We start from the raw sequence: 19,685 nt of genomic DNA, 5'->3' as shown, positions 1-19,685 counted from the left end.
GATACTTAATATGATTTCAGTCACCTTAAATTTATTGAGATTTGTTTTGTGACCTAACGTGATATTTCACGGAAAATGTTCCCTCTGCACTTAAGAAGAATGTGTATCCTGTTGGATGGAATATTCTGTGTATCTGTTAAACCCATCTAGTCCATTATGTTATTCAAAGCCACAATTTCCTTATTGATTTTCTGTCTAGATCTATCTGTTGATGTAAGTGGGGTGTTAAAGTCTCCTATTAATTGTATCAGGGATAGTTTCTCCCTTTAAGTCTGTTAACATTTGCTTTATATATTTAGGTGCTCATATGTTGGGTTATATTTATAATTGTTATATCCTCTTGTTGGATTGATCCCTTTATCATTATTTAATACCCTTGTCCCTTGTTATAGTCTTCATTTTATTTACTGACTTATTTTTCATCTTTTGTTTTCATCATGATAAGCGTACTCTTTAAACCCTACCCCTTATTTCCCCATCCCCCCACCCCCCTCCCCTCTGGTAGACATCAGTTTGTTCTCTATAGTTGAGTCTGTTTCTTGGTTTGTCTCTCACTCTCTTTTTTTTGTTAAGAGTTTATTTTATTTATTTAAGAAAGAGCGAGAGAGAGAAAGAGCATGAGCAGAGGGGAGGAGCAGAGGGAGAAGGAGACTCTTCACTGAGCAGGGAGCCCAGTGCAGGACTCCATCCCAGGACGCTGGGATCATGACCTGAGCCGAAGGCACATGCTTAACCTACTGAGCCACGCAAGTGCCCTCTGTCTCTTTTTTTTATTTTCCCTTGCTCATTTGTTTTGTTACTTAAATTCCACATATGGGTGAGATCATATGGCAATTTGTCTTTCTCTGAGTGACTTGTTTCGCTTAGCAGTATACTCTCTAGATCCACCCGTGTTGTTGCAAATGACAAGATTTCGTTCTTATGGCTGTTTAATATCCCATTGTGTATGTATACCACCTCATCTTTATCCAGCCATATATCAGTGGACACTTAGGCTGCTTCCATAATTCGGCCATTGTAAATAATGCTGCATGAACGTAGGGGTGCACATATCCCTTTGAATTAGTGTTTTTGTATTCTTTACGTAAATACCCAGTAGTGCAATTCCTGGATCATAGGGTAGTTCTATTTTTAATTTTTTGAGGAATCTCCATACTGTTACAATGGCTGCACCAATTTGTATTCCCACCAACAGTACAAGAGGGTTCCTTTTTCTCCACATCTTCACCAACACTTGTTGTTTCTTGGGGTTTTTTTACTTTAGCCCTTCTAAGGTGATAGCTCACCGTGGTTTTGGTTTGCATTTCCCTGATGATGAGTGATGTTGAGCATCCTTTCATGTGTCTGTTGGCCATCTGGATGTCTTCTTTGGAGAAATGTCTGTTCATATCTTCTGCCCATTTTTTAATCAGATTATTTGTTTTTTTGGGTATTGAGTTGTTTATGTATTTTGGATACTATTTATCGGATACATCATTTACAAGTATCTTCTCCCATTCAGTAAGTTGGCTTTTAGTTTTGATTGTTTCCTTTGCTGTGTAGAAGTTTTTTATTTTGATGAATTTCCAATAGTTTATGTTTGCTATTATTTCCCTTGCCTCAGGAGACATACCTAGAGAAATGTTGCTATGGCTGATATCAAAGAAAATACTGCCTGTGCTATCTTCAAGGAGTTTTTTGGTTTCAGGTCTCACATTTAGGCCTCTAATCCATTTTGAGTTTATTTTTGTGTATGGTCTAAGAAAGTGGTCCAGTTTCATTCTTTTGTATGTTGCTGTCCAGTTTTCCCAACGCAATTTGTTGAAGAGACTCTCTTTCCCATATTCATTCCTCCTTTGTTGAAGATTAATTGACCATATAATTGTGGATTTCTGGATTTTCTTTTGTTTCCCATTGATCTGTTTTTATGCCATAGCATTTGAATTACTACCACTTTGTAATATAACTTGAAATCAGGAAGTATGATGCCTCCGGGTTTGTTTTTCTTTTTCAAGATTGCTTTGGCTATTCAGGGTCTTTTGTAGTTTCATGCAAATTTTAGGATTGTTCTAACTTTCTGAAAAATGCTGTTCGTGTTTTGATAGGAATTACATTAAATCTATAGATTGCTTTGGGTAGTTATAGGCATTTTATAAATGTTTGTTTTTCCAACCCATGAGCATGGAATGTCTTTCCATTTCTTTGCATCATCTTGAATTTCTTTCATCATTGTTTTATAGTTTTCAGAGTACAGACCTCTTACCTCTTCAGTTTATTCCTAGATATTTTGTTTTTGGTGCAAATGTAAATGGGATTGTTTTCTTTCTTTTCTTTTTTTAAAATATTTTTTATTATTTATTTTTTTATTTGAGAGAGACAGAGAGCACAAGCAAAGGGAGGGGCAGAAGGAGAGAGACAAGCAGACTCCCCACCAAGTATAGATCCCGATTTGGGGCTCGATCCCAGGACCCTGGGATCATGACCTGAGTGGAAGGCAGATGCATAACCGACAGCCACCTAGGCCCAGTTGGGATAGTTTTCTTAATTTCACTTTCTGTTGCTTCATTATTAGTGTATGAGAAGGCAACAACAGATTTTTGTACATTGATTTTGTATCCTGCAACTTGACTTAATTCATTTATCAGTTCTAGTAGTTTTTTCATGTAATGCTTAGGGTTTTCTATCCATAGTATCATGTCATCTGCAAATAGAGTTTGGCGTCTTCCTTGACAATTTGAATGCCTTTTATTTCTTTTTGTTGTGTGATTATTGCAGCTGGGACTTCCAGTGCTATGTTGAATAAAACTGGGGAGATTGGGGCGCCTGGGTGGCTCAGTCATTAAGCGTCTGCCTTTGGCTCGGGGCGTGATCCCGGCGTTCTGGGATCGAGCCCCATGTCGGGCTCTTCTGCTGGGAGCCTGCTTCTTCCTCTCCCACTCCCCCTGCTTGTGTTCCCTCTCTCGCTGGCTGTCTCTCTGTCAAATAAATAAATAAAATCTTTTAAAAAAAAATCCACTTGTGAAGCCATCTGGTCCTGGACTTTTATTTTGGGGGAGTTTTTTAAATTACTGATTTAGTTTCACTGCTGGTAGTTGGTCTGTTCAAATCTCTATTTCTTCCGGCTTTAGTTTTGGTAGGTTATATGTTTCTAGGAATTTATCTATTTCTTCTGAGTTATCCAATCTGTTGGCAATATAGATTTTCATAATCTCTTATAAATGTTTGTATTTCTGTGGTGTTGGTTGTTAGTTCCCCTTTTTTGTTAATGATTTTGTTTCTTTGGGTTCTCTTTTTCTTTTTTTTTTTAAGAGTCTTGCTAGAGGTTTGTCCATTTTGTTGATCCTTTCAAAGAACAAGCTTCCTGTTTTCATTGATCTGTTGTTTTTTTTGTTTTTGTTTTGTTTTTTAAGTTTCTATATAATTTATTTCTGCTCTTTATTATTTCCTTCCTTTTGCTGAGTTGGGGTTTTGTTGTTTTTCTTGCTTCTTTAGGTACAAGGTGAGGTGGTTTACTTCAGATTTTTCTGATTTCTCGATACAGGTTTATATTGCTATAAACTTCCCTCTTTAGAACCACTTTTGGTGCATCCCAAAGATTGGACTGTTATGTTTTCATATTCACTTGTTTTCATGTAATTTTTAATTTCTTCTTTGAATTCTTGGTTGACCCATTCATTGTTTAATAGCATGTGATTTAACCTCCATGTATTGTGGTCCCAGATTTTTTCTTGCGGTTGATTTCTAGTTTCATAGTGTTAATGGTCAGAAAAGATGTATGGCTTTGGTTTTTTTTTTTTTTTTTTAATTGTTGAAGCTTGTTTTGTGGCCTAAAATGTGATCTTTTCTGGAGAATGTTCCATGTGCGCTTGCATAGAATGTGTATCCTGCTGATTTAGGATGGGATGTTCTGAATATGTATGTTAAGTCCACCTGGTTCAGTGTGTCATTCAAAGCCACTGTTTCCTTGATGATTTTCTGTTTGGATGATCTGTCCATCCACGTAAGTGGGGTGTTAATGTCCCCTACTGTTACTGCATTACTATCGATTCTTTCTTTTGTTTGTTATTAACTCTTTTATATATTGGGGTGCTCCCATGTTGTGTGCATAAATATTTACGATTGTTATATCCTTTTATTGGGTTGTCCCCTTTATTATTATTATATAGTGTACTTCTTTGTCTCTTGCTAGTCTTTGTTTTAAAATCTATTTTGTCCAATGTAAGTATTGTCACCCTGGCTTTCTTGTGGCATCCATTTGCAGGATGTTTCTCTATCCCCTCACTTTCTTTCTTCCTTTTTTTTTTTTTTTAAGATTTTATTTATTTGAGAGAGAGAGAGAGAGAGCATGAGCGGGTGAGGGGCAGAGGGAGAAGCAGAGTACCTGCTGAGCAGAGAGCCCGATGCAGGGCTCAATCCCAGGACTCCGGGATCATGACCTGAGCTGAGCCGAAGGCAGACGCTTAACGGACTGAGCCACCCAGGCACCCCCTCAATTTCTTTTTTTTTAATTTATTTAAATTTATTTTTATTAGAGAACATGAGGAGGGGGAGGGGTGCAAGGAGAGGAAGAAGCATTCCCCGCTGAGCAGGGAGACTGACTCGGGATCATGACCTGAGCCTAAGGCAGACCTTAACTGACTGAGCCACCCACATGCCCCACCATCCCCTCACTTTCGGTCTGCAGGTGTCTTTTGTTCTGAAATGAGTCTCTTGTAGACAGCATATAAATGGGTCTTATTTTTTTTTATCCATTCTGTCACTCTGTGTCTTTTTTTCTTTTCTAAGATTTATTTACCCATTTTAGAGAGCACATGCGTGCACCAGGAGGGGCAGAGGGAGAGGGAGAGAAGAAGACTCCCCACTGAGCCTGGAGCCCAACGAGGGGCTCAATCCCACGACCCTGAGATCATGACCCAAGCTGAAACCGAAATGGACACCCAGCCAAGCCACCCAGGTGCCATGCACCCTATGTCTTTTGATTGAAATGTTTAGTCCATTTACATTCAAAATAATTATGGATAGATATGTATTTATTGCCATTTTGTTACTTTGTGGTTGTTTTTATAGATTTTTCTCCACTTATTTTCTTGCTCTCTTTCATTGAAGGTTTTAGTTTTCTTTCGTGATATACTTGGATTCCTTTCTCTTTCTTCTTTGCATTTCTATTACTGGTTTTTGATTTGTGCTATTAGAAGGTTTGTATATAATGTCTTTTGCATAGAGCAGTCTATATTAAGTTGATGGTTGCTTAAGTTTAAACCCATTCTTTACTCCTCTCTCCCCACATTTTAAGTATATGGTGTTGTATTTTGACTCCTTTTACTTTATGAATCCCTTGACTGATTTTTACAGAAATAATTTATTTTTACTGCTTTTGTGTTTTTTATTTTTCATGCTCTCACTTACGGTCTTTCTACTCAAAAAGGCCCCTTTAGTATTTCTTGTAGGGCTGGTTTAGTGATTGTGAACTTCTTTGTTTTTGTTTGAGAAACTCTTTATCTCTCCTTCTAGTTTGAATGATAGCCTTGCTGGATAGAGTATTCTTGGCTGCAGATTTTTCCCTTTCAGTACTTTGAATATATCATGCCACTCTCTTCTGGCCTTTAAAATTTCTGCTGAAAAACCTCTGATAGCCTAACGGTCTTCTTTTCTCTTGCTGCTGTTCAGATTTTTTCTTTATTGCTACTTTTTGACATTTTAATAACTGTGTCTTGGTTTAGACCTCCTTTGGTTAAATTTGGGGTCGGGGGAAATCTCTGTGCCTCCTGGATCTGGATATCTGTTTCTTTCCCCAAATTAGGAAAGTTTTCAGCTATTATTTCTTCCAAATAAATTTTCTTCCTCCTTATCTCTCTTTTTTTGTGAGATCCCTGTAATGTGGATGTTATTACACTTGATGGAGTCACTGGGTTCCCTGAGACTATTCTCAGCATGCTAATTTCCTTTGTCTTTTTCTCAGCTTAGTTACTTTCCATTACTGTGCCTTCCAGGTCGTTAATTTGTTCCTCTGCTTCATGGAGCCTGCTGTTTATTCTATCAGGTGTATTTTAATGTCATTGATTGTGTTCATCTCTGATTGGTTCTTTTTTATGTCTGTGTTAAGGGTCTCACCGATGTCCTCTACTCTTTTCTTCAGTCCGGTGAGTATGTTATGATCATTGCTTTAAATTCTGTACCAGGCATATTATTTATATCCTTTCCACTTTGGTCTGTAGCCGTGGCTTGGTCCTACTCTTTCATTTGGGAAGTGTTTCTCTGTCTCATTTTGTCTGACTTTCTGTATCTGTTTCTATAGGTTAGGAAAGTTAGCTACTTCTTTTGCTCTTAACAATAATAGCCTTGTGAAGGAGAGGTCCTATAGTGCCCTGCAGTGCAGTGTCCCCTGATCCCCAGTGCTTAGTGCTTCAGGGAGTGTCTCCTATGTGTGTCATGTATGCTCTGCTGTTGAGTCTTTGTCTCTTTTTTCCTTCAGTCCAGCTGTCTGCAGAGTCTCTCTTTGCCTATTGTGGGCAGCAAGGTGTTCAGTGGTCTGCCTGCAAATTGAGACCCGCCCCCCTACCATAGGAACTGAGGTCCTGTAAAACAGGTGGATCAGGAGAGGTGGTGTTGGCAGGGTTTGCATAAGTCTTCTTGGGGAGGGGCCCATGGAGCCAGAACTCAGGCAAGTCTGCCTGGGAAGGGCGGATCTGCTGAAGCAAGGGGGGACGGGGCTTGGTGCCAGCAAGTTTGGTAAGGAGTTCCAGCACCACGCTGCTTTTTGTGGGTGGCCATTGTTTATGCTGGGGCTTAGAGGACAGAAATGGTGCCCACCAGCTCCTTTGTTCCTGGAGGGGTCTCCCTGTGATGTCTGTCTCTGGGCTGCATTCTGAGCTGAGGAAATCATTATCCCTCTCATCTGCCCCCAGTATTTTTCAAACTGCTAGTTCTAAGCTATATTTGCCTGGGTTGTTTGTTGTGCTTTCTCTTATGGTGGAGACTCCACTTCAAATGCTGTCCAGGCCGAGCTGAACCCACTAATTTTTTAAAATCTAGGCTTTAAGTCCTGCTGGTGTTAAGAACTCAAAATAGCACCTCTCGCTTTCAAAGGCAAATATATTACGGAGATTTGTCTTCCCCATTCGTGGACTGACTCCCTGGTGTGAAAGTCTATTTTCTGCCCTTCTCTGCACACCAGCTCCCTCCCCACCGCGGATGGCCATGGTCTGATTTGCTCCCTGGCCGCATCTTCACTCTTCCTACCTTCTTTGATGTGGCCTTTTCCTAGCCTTTAGTTGTGAAGTTTGTTCTGCCAGTCTTCAGGTTGTTTTCTAAGTTATTTACACTGATATGGGTGTTATCTAGTTGTATTCATGGGACTAGGTGAGCTTAGGGTCCCTCTACTCCCCCATCTTCCCAGCCAACCACAGTCTTCATTTAAAAGTCTGCTTCATCTGATAAATGTATTGCTACCATGGCTCCTCCTTCGCATGGAATATCTTTTTCCTTTCACTTTCAGTCTGTCTTGTCTTTAGGTCTGAAGTATCTGGTAGGCAGCATGTAGATGGGTCTTGTTTTTTTATCCATTCGGTCACCTTTTGTCTTTTGTCTTTTGATTGGAACATTTAGTCTCTTTACATTTAAAGTAATTGTTGATAGGCATGTACTTATTGCCATTTTATTTATTGTTTTCTGGTCGTTTAATGTAGTTTTCTGGGGTTTTTTTGTTGTTGTTTTGTTTTGTTTTCCAAACTCCACTAGATGGGGAACCTGATGCGGGTCTGGATCTCACAACCCTGAGATTGTGACCTGAGCCAAAATCAAGAGTTGGATGCTCAAGTGACTGAGCCGCCCATCCTTTTTTCTTATCTTGCTTTCTTACGATTTGATGACATTCTTTAGTGTTATGCTTGGATTCCTCCTTATTTTTTATGTATCACAAGGTTTTGGTTTGAGGTTACCATCACGTTCATATGTAACACCCTGTGTGTGTATATAATACCTAGATTATGTGTTAGTCTGTAATAAGTTGGTGGTCATTTAAATTCAAACACATTCCAAAACCACTACATTTTTACTGGTCCTCTCCATGTCTCATGTATATGATGTCATATTTTACATCTTTTTGTGTGTCCTTTAGTTATTGTAGATGTAATTGATTTGACTAGTTTTGTGTCTTAACCTACGTACCAGCTTTATAAGTGATCTCATACTATATGTTTTGCTTTCACCAATGAAATTTTTCTTTGTTTTCTTCTAGTTATGGCCTTTTCTCCTTAAAGAAGTCCCTCTAACATTTCTTGAAAGGCTGGTTTAGTAGTGATGAACTTTTTAAAATTTTGCTGGGAGACTGTGTATCTCTCCTTCAATTCTGAATGATAATTTTGCTGGGTAGAATATTCTTGGTTTTAGGTTTTTTCCTTTCAGCACTTTTATTATATCGTGCCATTCTCATCTGGCCTGCAGTTTCTGGTGAACAGTCAGCTCATAGCCTTATGGAGTTTCTCTTGTATGTAACTAGTTGCTTTTCTCTTGCTGCTTTTAAGCTTTTATCTTTAATTTCTGATATTTTAATTATTATGTGTCTTGGTGTAGACCTTCTTGGGTTCATTTGTTTGGGGCTCTCTCGACCTGGATGCCCGTTTCCTTCCCCAGATTAGGGAAGCTATCTGCTTTTATTTCTTCAAACAAGTTTTCTGCCTCTTTCTCTCTTCTCTTGGGATCCCTATAATACAAATGTTAGTACACTTGATGTTGCTGCAGAGTTCCCTTAATCTAGGCTCATTTTTAAAATTATTTTTCTTTTTTGCTCTTCAGCTTCAGTGGTTTCCGCTACCTTGTCTTCTAGATTTGTGATCTGTTCTGCTGGTGCATCTAACGTGCTGTCGGTTCCCTCTAGCGTTGGTTTCATTTCAGCTACTGTATTCTTCGGCTCTCACTGGTTGTTACATTTTCTGCTGCTTTGTTAGAGTTCTGAGTGTATCCACTCGTCTCAAGTCTGAGCGTCTTTATGACCATTACTTTGAACTCTCTTATCAAGTAGATTGCTTGTCTGTCTCATTGCGTTCTTTTTCTGAGGTCTGTCCTTTGTTGTCTCATTTTGTCTGGCTCTGTGTTTCTATGTATTAGGTAGGTCAGCTACATCTCCTAGTCTTGAAAATAGTGGCCTTAAATAGAAGTCATCCTCTGGGGCCCAGGAGCATAGTCCCTTTGGTCACCAGAACCCGGTACTCCAGGGGTGTCACGTGTGGGCTGCATGCGCCCTCCTGTTGTGACTGGGCCATGACTGCTGAGGATGCACTGGTGGGCAGAGCAGGCCCCCGGCACAGGTGAGTGCGAGACCTGACTGCCGCGGCTGCAGGTACAGTGGTGGGCAGGGCTTGTTCTGTGCATGGCTGGCTGACGGGCATGTCTGTAGCTGCTCTGGGTGTGCTGATGGGGTGGGGGCAGTGCCTGGTGCAGTTGGCTGAGGGGCCAGGCATGAGTGCTGGAGGGCAGGGCTTGGTCCCTCTCCCCACTTTTCTGGGGCAGGATTTGTTTTGAAAGGGCCTGGGGCCAGGAGGAGGCCGCCTACTGGGTTTAGCGTGGTGGGAGCTACTCTGAGACAGATCCACAGGGGAACGGCAGGGCTGGGTGAGCAGTGACAGCAAGGTAGATGGAGTGTCAGCCGGCTCCTGCCAGCAGCTGGCCAGCGAAGCCTAAGGAGGGAGGGCAAGAACAATTACGTGCACTAGCATGCCCTGCATGGAGGGTGTCTACAGATCATACCCCTCCAGCACATACCCTAATAGTAGTCCATCAGTCCTCACGTATAAGCCACACACTGGTGACTGCTGCCCAGTGCTGGTGCTTGAACCCAGCTATGTAGGGCTTTGGCCCTTTAAGAGTGGAGTCTCCGTTCCGGTTGCCGTCCATGTCTCCTGGTGAGAAGTCCTGCTGATTTTCAAAGCCAGTGCTATTGTGGCTCATCTTCCCAGTGCACATCTCCAGGGTTGGGGGTGCCCTATTTGGGATCTGATGCCCTCCTCAGGGAAGACCTCCACACCTGTATATTCCTCCTGCTTGTGGGTCACCACCATGCTAGCTATTTGATTCTCAACTGCATTTTTGCCTCCCCTGCCTTTCTGAGTGTGTGTTTATATTTCTAGCTGTGGAAGAGCTGTGCTGTTAGTGTTGAGGTCACTTTCAGAGTTAGTGACATCATATTAGTTGCATCCTCAGTGTGTCTGTGGGGGGAGGGGAGCCCAGGACCCTCCTATGCCGCCATCTTCCCTGCAGTCTCAGTGTGCTTCAGTTCTGTTTACCTCTCTTCACGTTCAGAATTTTGAGTGGACTATCCACAAGAACTGTTAGCCAGTTGAAGATTAAACACAGAACTCAGCTGGAGAACACAACTTAGTCTTCAAGCCAAAGTGGGTCCTTCCCCTTCCTACGCACCCACACAAGAACTTGACTATCACATACTTGCTCCAGCCACACCTATACTTTGACCAAGTCCAGTGATCTAAAAGGCCACATGAACAAAGGTGATAGGCCTGGCTTAACACATGCAGTCAGGGGGACTGAAACTTAGGAGGCAGACTGGGTCAGTCTTTCCAAGGCAGATCCTGGGCTCTGCCTAGGAGTGTTTATCTTGTGAAATTAGCAGCCTAAGTATCAGAGCCCGAAAAATGAAAGGCTAGAGAAGCGAACATGGTATGCGTGATTAGCAGTCTGGGCACTGGCATGTATGGCTCAGTGAGGAAAACTTCTCATCGGTTAAATCAACAACTACAACTCTTCCTAATATGAGGGTGTATGGAAGGACAGAAACTTGGAAGCGAAGAATGAGACTGCCTGTTTTCCGGGCCAAGGAGAAAACACAAAGAGAAATTCCTCTTCCAGCACTTTTGGAATTGCAACAAATTGAGTAGGAAAGTATGGTGGAAGAGGGTGCAGTGTAACAAGTTTGCATGCCATCAGCTTAGCGAAAGTGGCTGCGGACTTTTTTAGCAGCTGACTTAGAATCATTTTTAAAGTTCCCAGTCTCCTACACCTTACACCGCTGTTAACCTAGTTTGCAACTGGACAAAATTGCTTCAGTGGGATCTGACAGGATGACCTCTGGATATGTCACACTCCTCACCATCCCCATAAACACAGTGGCAAGATTCATGGGCCTGTTTGTCAAAACACCGCTCCTAACAACTCAAAGCATCATACAGAAATGCAAAGTTAAAGCATTATAAGAGGGGCCAAGATGCAGGCCAGGTGTGAAGTCTGTAATCAGAAATTATCTGATTATTATAAAAAGTCACTTTCACATGATGTCTACTTTAGATTTTCTAGTGTTTTCAAATACTAATGATATATTAGGGAATTTTTCCATAAGAATTGAAATAAGTTTTATCTGCCATAACCTAGTCAAAATATGTCAACATTGATACGTTTTCCTTAGGAGGGGAAAATCAGACTTAAGACGAAATTCTTGAATTGTGATTATGCTTTAATACTTGTGAGGACATGGTTACTCTCCCACAGCCAAATAAAGCATCAGACAGAATTATATAAAAGTAATTACAATCAAGAATTTATTTACGCTTTCATCTTTTTTAGAAATAAAAAGGCTTAAAAAACAAAAAAGTTGCAAAAATGATAAAATGTAATTTTGTTATATCCTAATCACTTAAGTGTGTCCTGTAAATTCCAAATAAGTAAAATATAAAAATATATTTTCAAATCTTTATAGAATGAAAAGAAAACCACATTAATCATTAAATACTCTTCAATTTCCTTTACTCCTCCCACAGATGAATTCACAAATATATAAAAACTGATGGACATTTACATTCTGAAGTACAGAGCTCCAACCGCCAAGTAGTTATACAGTTTATTTTGTTATGTGCACAGTAGGTATTTCATATTTACTTGCTATATGGAAAGCAGGGTACAGGCTCAATGGAGAATAATCATTAAACACTGATTAGTTTTAAGAACAATGCTGTTGTCAAAATGTACAATGGTACATATTTTTGGTAATTATGTACTTCTCTTTTACAGTAAAGAACAGCTTTCAGATATAAATCTTCCAGAGGCTATCTTTGAAGAGCTGTGAAGTCGATGTCATTTCAGATTTGACGAAAAATAATTTGTCAGTAACCTCCTCAAAAGCCAGGAGAGGTTCGTTTTCCTTTTTTTCCCTCCACGTGGTCAGTTTCTTTCTTCAGGAAGGTCCGATGTAGCAAGAAGATACATCTCACAAACCCTTACATAGGTTTGTGAACTGTCAACTAAAGACACCACCTCTGATGTGGATGGTTTCATTCAATCCATGTTCTACCAACTTTATATCTTCTAGGTCATCTTTTATGATGCTAATCAAGTGGCTAAGGCCTTCCTGTTGTTGTTTCAAATGCTAGAAGGAATTAAATAGATTAATGTATTAACCTATTAAACTGCAAGGTACCCACAGGAATAAGGACTTTTTTCACTATTTTCACTAGCAATACAGCACTTCACAGCTGCTCTAAACATAGTGCACATGCGTGTTTAAACAGTCCTGCTACATCTTTTGCTAACACATTTCTATGACCTACAGTAACATAATCAAATAATATCTTCAACAGAAATTTTACAGAAGATGAAGATTTTATATTCAAATACAATGCAAGAAGGTACCCGAATACAGAGGACTAGCAAAATAATCACTCTGTAAACTGGGTTCTCACGTTCGGAGTGTCAAGTATGTAATGATGGTGATGGTGACAACTACAACTGCTGACATTTTTAAGTACCCAGGTGTTAAGGGAGTTTTTGGAGCCTCACGGGTATTAAATAAGTTAACATTCTTTTAAGCGCCCTTTGGTGCTACAGACACAAAAACTTGAGATGCAGATAACAAACCCGCTCAAGGGCACAGACTAGGGGATGAGAGGTGAGTCAATCCCAAAACCATACGCTGCTTCTCGTTGTTTTAGGGAGGTGTTTATATGATTCCAGATTTTACTGCATAAACTCTTTAATATAGTTCTTTACCTCAATATGCTGAAATCTTTCTCAGCTAATTTTATTGTAGGTACTTACAACGGAATATAATCAAGTGTACGTATACCTAAGTTCCCAAGAGTCTAGCGGCCAAACGGGTCTTCAGCTGTATAAAATGACAATATCCATTCTAAGGCACATGGTTAGAACCGTCATCCACGGATCCAATTTTATCACCTAAAATCCTCAGGGCCGTGCCAACGGTCCCACCCAGTATGTTCTATAAAATTTACCATTTGGAGATCTTTGGATACAGTCAATGGTTATTTTTCATTAAATCAAACATTATTTATACTAAAGAAAATAAGCTAGAGCAGTACTTTCCAAATTTTTCAAACCAGATGAGCCTAAAAGTGGTTGGAGTGGTTTGGGCCACCCCAACCTCCACCCAGGTCCCCTGAGGGGACCCATATTCCCAATTTACATGTGGCACACAGGCTGGGAATACAGGACATAGAGCAGTTCTTCTCAGACTTTAATGTACTGGCCTTAAATAAAATGCAGATTAAGTAGGTACAGAGTAAGGACTGAGGTTATGCATTTCTAATGACCTCTCAGGTGCTGCTGCTGCCGCCACTACCACCTGCCCATTGAATAGCAGGGTCTAGGGAACTCTGTGCCTCTACTAACTGAATTCATCTTTCATTATAAAATATACAACACATAGAAGTATCTGTTTCAACCAGTCTTAAAAGCATACAGTTCAGTAGCATTAAGTATATTCACACTATACAAAACACACTACAGTCTAACTTTAGAACTTTCATCTTCCCAAATAAATTCTGTACCTAATACTCTTTCCCCACTCCCCTCAGGCCCCTGGCAACTGCCATTCTGTGAATTATACTACGCTAGGTATACTATGTAAGTGGAATTATACAATATGTGTCCTTTTAAACTGGCTTATTTCACTTGGCATAACATTTTCAGGATTCATCCATGTTGTAGTGAGTGTCAGAATTTGCTTTGTTTTTAAGGCTGAATAATATTCCACAATGTATATATACTGTATTTAGTTTATTCATCTGCCTATGGACACTCGAGTTGCTTCCACATTTTGGCTACTGCGACTCATGCTAAGAATACAGATGTAGCAGCATCTGAGTCCCAGCGTTCGCTCGCTTCTAGGTGTATGTCCAGAAGGAGAACTGCTGGATCATATGGTAGCAGAGCTTTAGTTTTTTGAAGAACTGCTTTCCACAGCAGCTGCACCCCTTTACATTGCCACCAGCAATGCACAAGGATTCTATTTTAGTCATATCCTTGTCAACACTTGTACGTTTATTTTTTGGGTAACAGCGAGCCTAATGGACGCGAAGTGAATTCCCCTCTTTAAAAGGTGCTACTGCACTTACCTGCTTGATTTCTCGTAACAGGTCTGCATCTATGTAGTACCTTTCCTCAGATTTGACTGCTCCAAAATGATTCTGCATCCTGATTTGGGACATCAGTTCATTTAGTCGGCCCTAAAAATAAGACCACATCAAATTACAACTGCTAACAACAGGGTTTTTGTTTATTTGTTTAAGATTTCTTTGAGAGACAGTGTGTGCACGTGTAGGGGGATAGGGACAGAAGGAAAGGGAGAGAATCTCAAGTGGACTTCCCACTGAGCATGGAGCCTGCCACAGGGCTCAATTTCATGACCCTGAGATCATGACCTGAGCTGAAAATTTAAAGCTGGGCACTTTACTGACTGAGCCACCCAGGTGCCCAGAGAGAATCTTCTTTTTTTTAAAGGATGGCTGCTACTCTAATAAAGTCTATTTCTCCCTCTGTCCATTATATGAAACATTAACACAAGCCAAAAACAACATTAAGAGTCTACTTTAGAAAGAAGTTTTGATTAAAGAGAGCAAAATATTTAATAAAAACCAGTATACAAAACTCCTCTTTTTGAAGACGAGCAAATTCTAGCTTTCTGGTCTTAAAAATGCCTACCTTAAACTGGGTAGGCGCATTCAGCTCACACTGAATTGTATCTAGCTGAACTCGCAATTGCTCTTCATCAGCTTGGATGGCATACCCGCTCTTCCTCTGAATTTCCTGTTTGATTAGGACCTATATAAAGAAAACCCACCAACAATACCAATAGAATCATGACTCTCTTTTTAGTTATGCAAGTAATTTTATTACAGTCAGTTGTTGAAAGAAACCAGCTGAATAATATACTAACAATATAGTAGGAATTTTAACAGTTCAAGATCTGAATTAGGTTTGCCCATTTTTGTTTGGCAGCCTACATTAGTATATTGATAGATGCCTCTGTTTTTAATGCCTGCGTAATTTTTCATGCATTAGTAACCAATAATTTATTGTTATTCCTCTTATTGAGGAGTATACATTTTGTTTGTAGTTTTGATATTATAAAAATACTGTAATAAACATTTCTATACATAGATTCACTGATATAGTGAATTCCCCCCCAAGAATGAAACTGCTGGGCTTAAAAGCATGTTTTCAGTCTAACAGAAGCTGCTAAATCGTTTCACAATTAATTTAGAATCATAAGCCACAGGAGAGTACTCTTTCCCCCACATTCCAATCAGCAATAAGTTGTTTAAATTTTCCCCAAACTGATGAGTATAAATGGAGCCCACATTCTTTATCTGCACTTCCCTAAAAGTTAAAGGAGCATATTTTAATGGTGAAGAACTACTTTGCATTTGTTCTTCTGCGAACGGCCTTTACACATTCTTTACCCGTATTTCAGTTGTTTTTTTTGGTCAAAATTAAAGGATCTCTTTGTATAATATGAATAATCAGTGCCGTTTGCAAATGCAGTTTTCTTTTTCTGATCTGTCACATGACTATTGACAAATGGCTTCTGGTATCTTTTGCTACACAAAGTTTTCTAATTATGTAGCCAATTTTGTTTTATAGTTCCCGGCTTTCTGGCCAAAAATCTCTCCACTCCCTAGGGCTGCGCATGTAGCTTCATACGTTTCTTAGAGTTAAATCTCTTTAATCCACCTATTTTTGTCTATGGTAAAATACAGCAGTCCATTTCCCCCCCAAACAGCCAGTTACTCTGGCATTACTTATTAAATAAACCAACGGAACTGAGATACCATCACTTGTCATACTAAATAAAAGTTAAGATATACTAGCACCTATTTCTGGATTCTTTACTCTGTTCTATTATCTTTATTGTCCAATTCTATGCCAACCCTACACTGATTTGTTACAGAACCTTTACAATAGGTTCTAAAATCTGACGCGTTCCTTCACTATTTTGTTCCCGCAAAAGCTATTCTCAAAGCGCTTATCCTCCTTCATGAACTGAAAGATTTTAATCAAGTCTTTAAAAGTTGTATTTTTAACTTTATAAAATGAATAAATCTCATCTAAGAATATGATTTATGTCTATTTGTAAAGACTTTATTTCCCATTTTTTACTTCCCTCATAAATTTATTCCTAAGTATTTAACAATTTTTTTCATCATAGTAAATGGAAGATTTTCCTATTTCCACTAATAGTATAAAGGAATGCTGGTTTTTGTACATTTATCTTGTATCTAGCCATCTTCCATATTCTATGTTTTTTTTTTCCTTGAGTTTTCTACATACACAATCATGTCATTAGCAAAAAGGAAATCTTTTCCAGTGTTTGTTACTTATTACCTATTCGTTATGTTTATGAAAACCTCCAAGATAACACTGAATAATAATATTGGGTGTTACTTTCTGAAATGTGATTTTAGTGCTTTGCTTCTTTGAATTGTGGTAACAGTCTTCATCATATTTTTTTCTTTAATGTGTTGATCATGATAAATTATATACTGATAGATTTCCTTATAAAAAACCAACCCTGCATTCCTGAAATAAACCTTACTTAGTCACAGTATATTCCTATAGGATTTGATAAATAGTTTGAATCTTTCTGCTTCTATTGCATTTAAAACTACTGCACTTCTGGTTTTGGTCAGATTTATTGAGGTATAATCCATATGTAACAAAATCCATCCATTTTAGGTGTACAGTTACTATGAATTGTGATAAAGTCATGTTACCATCGCCACAATCAAGATACGGAATGTTTTCATTTACTCCTCGTAGTCACTCCTCTCCCCTGACTACCTGCCCCTAGCAACTATGGATCTGTTATCTGTCTCTAAGTTTTGCTTTTTGCATAACATCATAAAAATAGAACCATGTCATACGTAGCCTTTAAATCTGGCTGCTTTCACTTAGCATAATTTGTATCTCTAGTCATCAGAAGTATCTGTTAATAGATTTTTATTTTGGGGTACCAAAAACAGAGATGTAAAATAGTGCAGCTGCTTTGGAAAACAGTTTTTAGCAGTTCTTCAAAAAGTTAAACAGAGTCACCATGTGATCAAGCAATTCCAATCCTAGGTTTATGTACCCAAGAAAAATGAAAGCACACACCCACACAAACATCCCTACACAAATGTTAATAGCAATATTCATAATAACCAAACAGGGGAAACAACCAAAATGTTTTATCACTTGATGAACAGATTAAAAATGTGGTATATTCATATAATGGAATATTATTCGGCAATAAAAAGGTATTATTACATGCTACAACACAGATGTACCTTGAAAACACTATGCTACATGAAAGAAGCCAGTCACAAAAGACCACATCTCATGATTCCATTTATATGAAGGGTCCAGAATAGGCACATCCATAGAGACAGAAAATGGTGGTCTAGGGCTTGGGGGGTTTGGGATGAACTGGGGAGTGACCACTAATAGGGATGGAGTTTCTTTTTAGGGCAATGAAAATGTTCAAAAATTGATTGTGGCAATATTGCACAGACTAATTATACTAAAAACCACTGAACTGTATACTTTAAATGGGTGTATTGTATGGCTGGTGAATTTTATCTCAAAGTGATTTTAAAAAATGGGGAGATGGTCTATGTATTCTTCCTTTTGTCTACAGTAACAACTTTGGAATTAGCTCTTTAGTGGTTAGACAAAGTTCAGCAAGTAAACTATCTGGCCTTGGTATTTTTTTATGGTTGATATTTAGTAAGTTTCTGAATTGTTCCTATAGTATTTGTCTATTTAAGATTTTTGTGTCTCTGCAGGTAATTTTTTAGCAAAATTGAAATCAGCAAAATTATGCTATTTTCTCTAGCTCCCAAATTTGTTGCCCTGAATTGCATGCAGTATTTTCTCATTCTGTTTTGTGTTATCTATAGTAATGTTTCCTTTCTCACTACTAATTTTTCTTTTCCTTCTTCACACTCCTAAGATATTTAGCTATTTTAAAAGATCTTTTCAAAGAAACAGCTTTCAATTTATTTTCTGTACTATAATTAATTTTCTTGTGTCACTCATTTCCTATCTTTATTTCTCTCTTACTGGCTTCTCTTGATAGTCTTTCTAACTTCGTGAGTACTAGGTTCCTTATTTTTTACATTTGTATTTTAAAAAAGAAGGCTTAAAGGCTATAAATTTTACTCTGCCTCCAGCTCTTGCTGTATTCTGTTGGTTCTGATAGGTAATGTTTCTGTCTTCATAACAGTATTTATAATTTCAATTTTTGTTGCTATTCATGCTTTTATTCCCTTTTGTTACTTTTGAAGTTCTATTGTTGTTTTTCATCCTGCTGTTTTCATTAATGGTTATACTCCCTTTTCTAGCACTGAAAATCAAGTATTTTTTTTCTACTACTTCTATGAAAACTAGATGTTAGTGATCTGATACAGGCTTTCTTTGCACCAAGATGATTTATCTCTTCACTGCTTCTACCCTCTCAGTTAAGATGTGAATTTTAGAATATATTTACTTTATTCACCCACTCCTGTGAGACCTCTCGTCCATCTTCTAAGTTTTACTGAGAAAGTTTGGTACTTTCAGTTTCAGATTACTTCCTTTCAGTGTGTTTTTCTCTAGTCCAAAAAAATCTCTATTAAGCACTGTCACACAGTCTTAAAAATGTTCAAAAAAATTTTCCAAATTACTACCTGTAAAGTTCTATGGGAAAGGTCCATGAGTTTCCTCTTATATTGTGCAATTTTGGCCATAGTTGTAGTTTGATTCTTCTGTAATTCACTAATATCTTCAGATATGATCTGTTTTTTAAAAAAAGGTTTTGAAGGTTAAGTACAGACATCACAAATATTTATCAGGTTTATCTATATGCAAAGTCTGAGTCTAAAATGAGATAGATTCATCTCTCAAAATATAAATTCTTTAAATCTGCTTTATATTTCTTCCCCTTTAAGCATCTAAAAATAAAGTACCATTCAAAGGTTTGTTAAGAGCTCTAGGAAATTTAGTGATGAGGCGAAGTGTACAGAAAAATAAAACAAAATTCCTTATTTCTGAAGCATATGAGTAATATTAACAACCAGCCCATGAGTGGGAAAATAGCTATAAAGTGACATCCAGAAGTGGCCTTAATAGAAAATTAAATCTACTTCTGGAAAGTATAGTATAGTCCAGTATTAACTGTTGCAGAATACTTGAGAGGGAGTGATCAGAGTGGAGGGGAAAAGGAAGGATAGTAATCATACAACCAAATACATTTTTATGCCTCTGCATCTTGGATTTGCTCTTTGCCTGGCCTGAAATCATACTGTTCTGCCTTATGCAGTCCTAACCTTACAGATGGGATTTAAATCTGATTTCATTAAAGCTACCCAACCTGAATTAATCCCATAGTTGTTCCTATCATAATTAATCATTCTGTGGCACTGGCTTATATTAAGAGGTTATAAGAAAGA

The 19,685-nt window shown here is 38.5% G+C and overlaps 1 protein-coding gene across 1 annotated transcript in view; it reads right to left on the bottom strand.

Moving 5' to 3' along the window:
- Positions 1–11,713: 11,713 nt before the first annotated feature.
- The window catches only part of NUP54 (nucleoporin 54), a 30,497-nt gene continuing 22,525 nt past the window's right edge, over positions 11,714–19,685 (bottom strand). Inside the window, exons 9-12 of the mRNA XM_040624973.1 lie at positions 18,924–19,031; positions 14,920–15,039; positions 14,334–14,444; positions 11,714–12,349 (exon numbers count right to left, since the gene is read on the bottom strand). Coding sequence (XP_040480907.1) covers positions 12,221–12,349; positions 14,334–14,444; positions 14,920–15,039; positions 18,924–19,031 — 468 coding nt within the window. The 3' untranslated portion in view covers positions 11,714–12,220. The remainder of the gene's footprint in view (positions 12,350–14,333; positions 14,445–14,919; positions 15,040–18,923; positions 19,032–19,685) is intronic.

Source organism: Ursus maritimus, unplaced genomic scaffold (assembly GCF_017311325.1).
Source record: "Ursus maritimus isolate PB19 unplaced genomic scaffold, ASM1731132v1 scaffold_8, whole genome shotgun sequence".
Lineage (NCBI taxonomy): Eukaryota > Metazoa > Chordata > Mammalia > Carnivora > Ursidae > Ursus > Ursus maritimus.
Note: the sequence above shows the minus strand (reverse complement) of the source record. Positions and strands in the feature narration are given on the sequence as shown.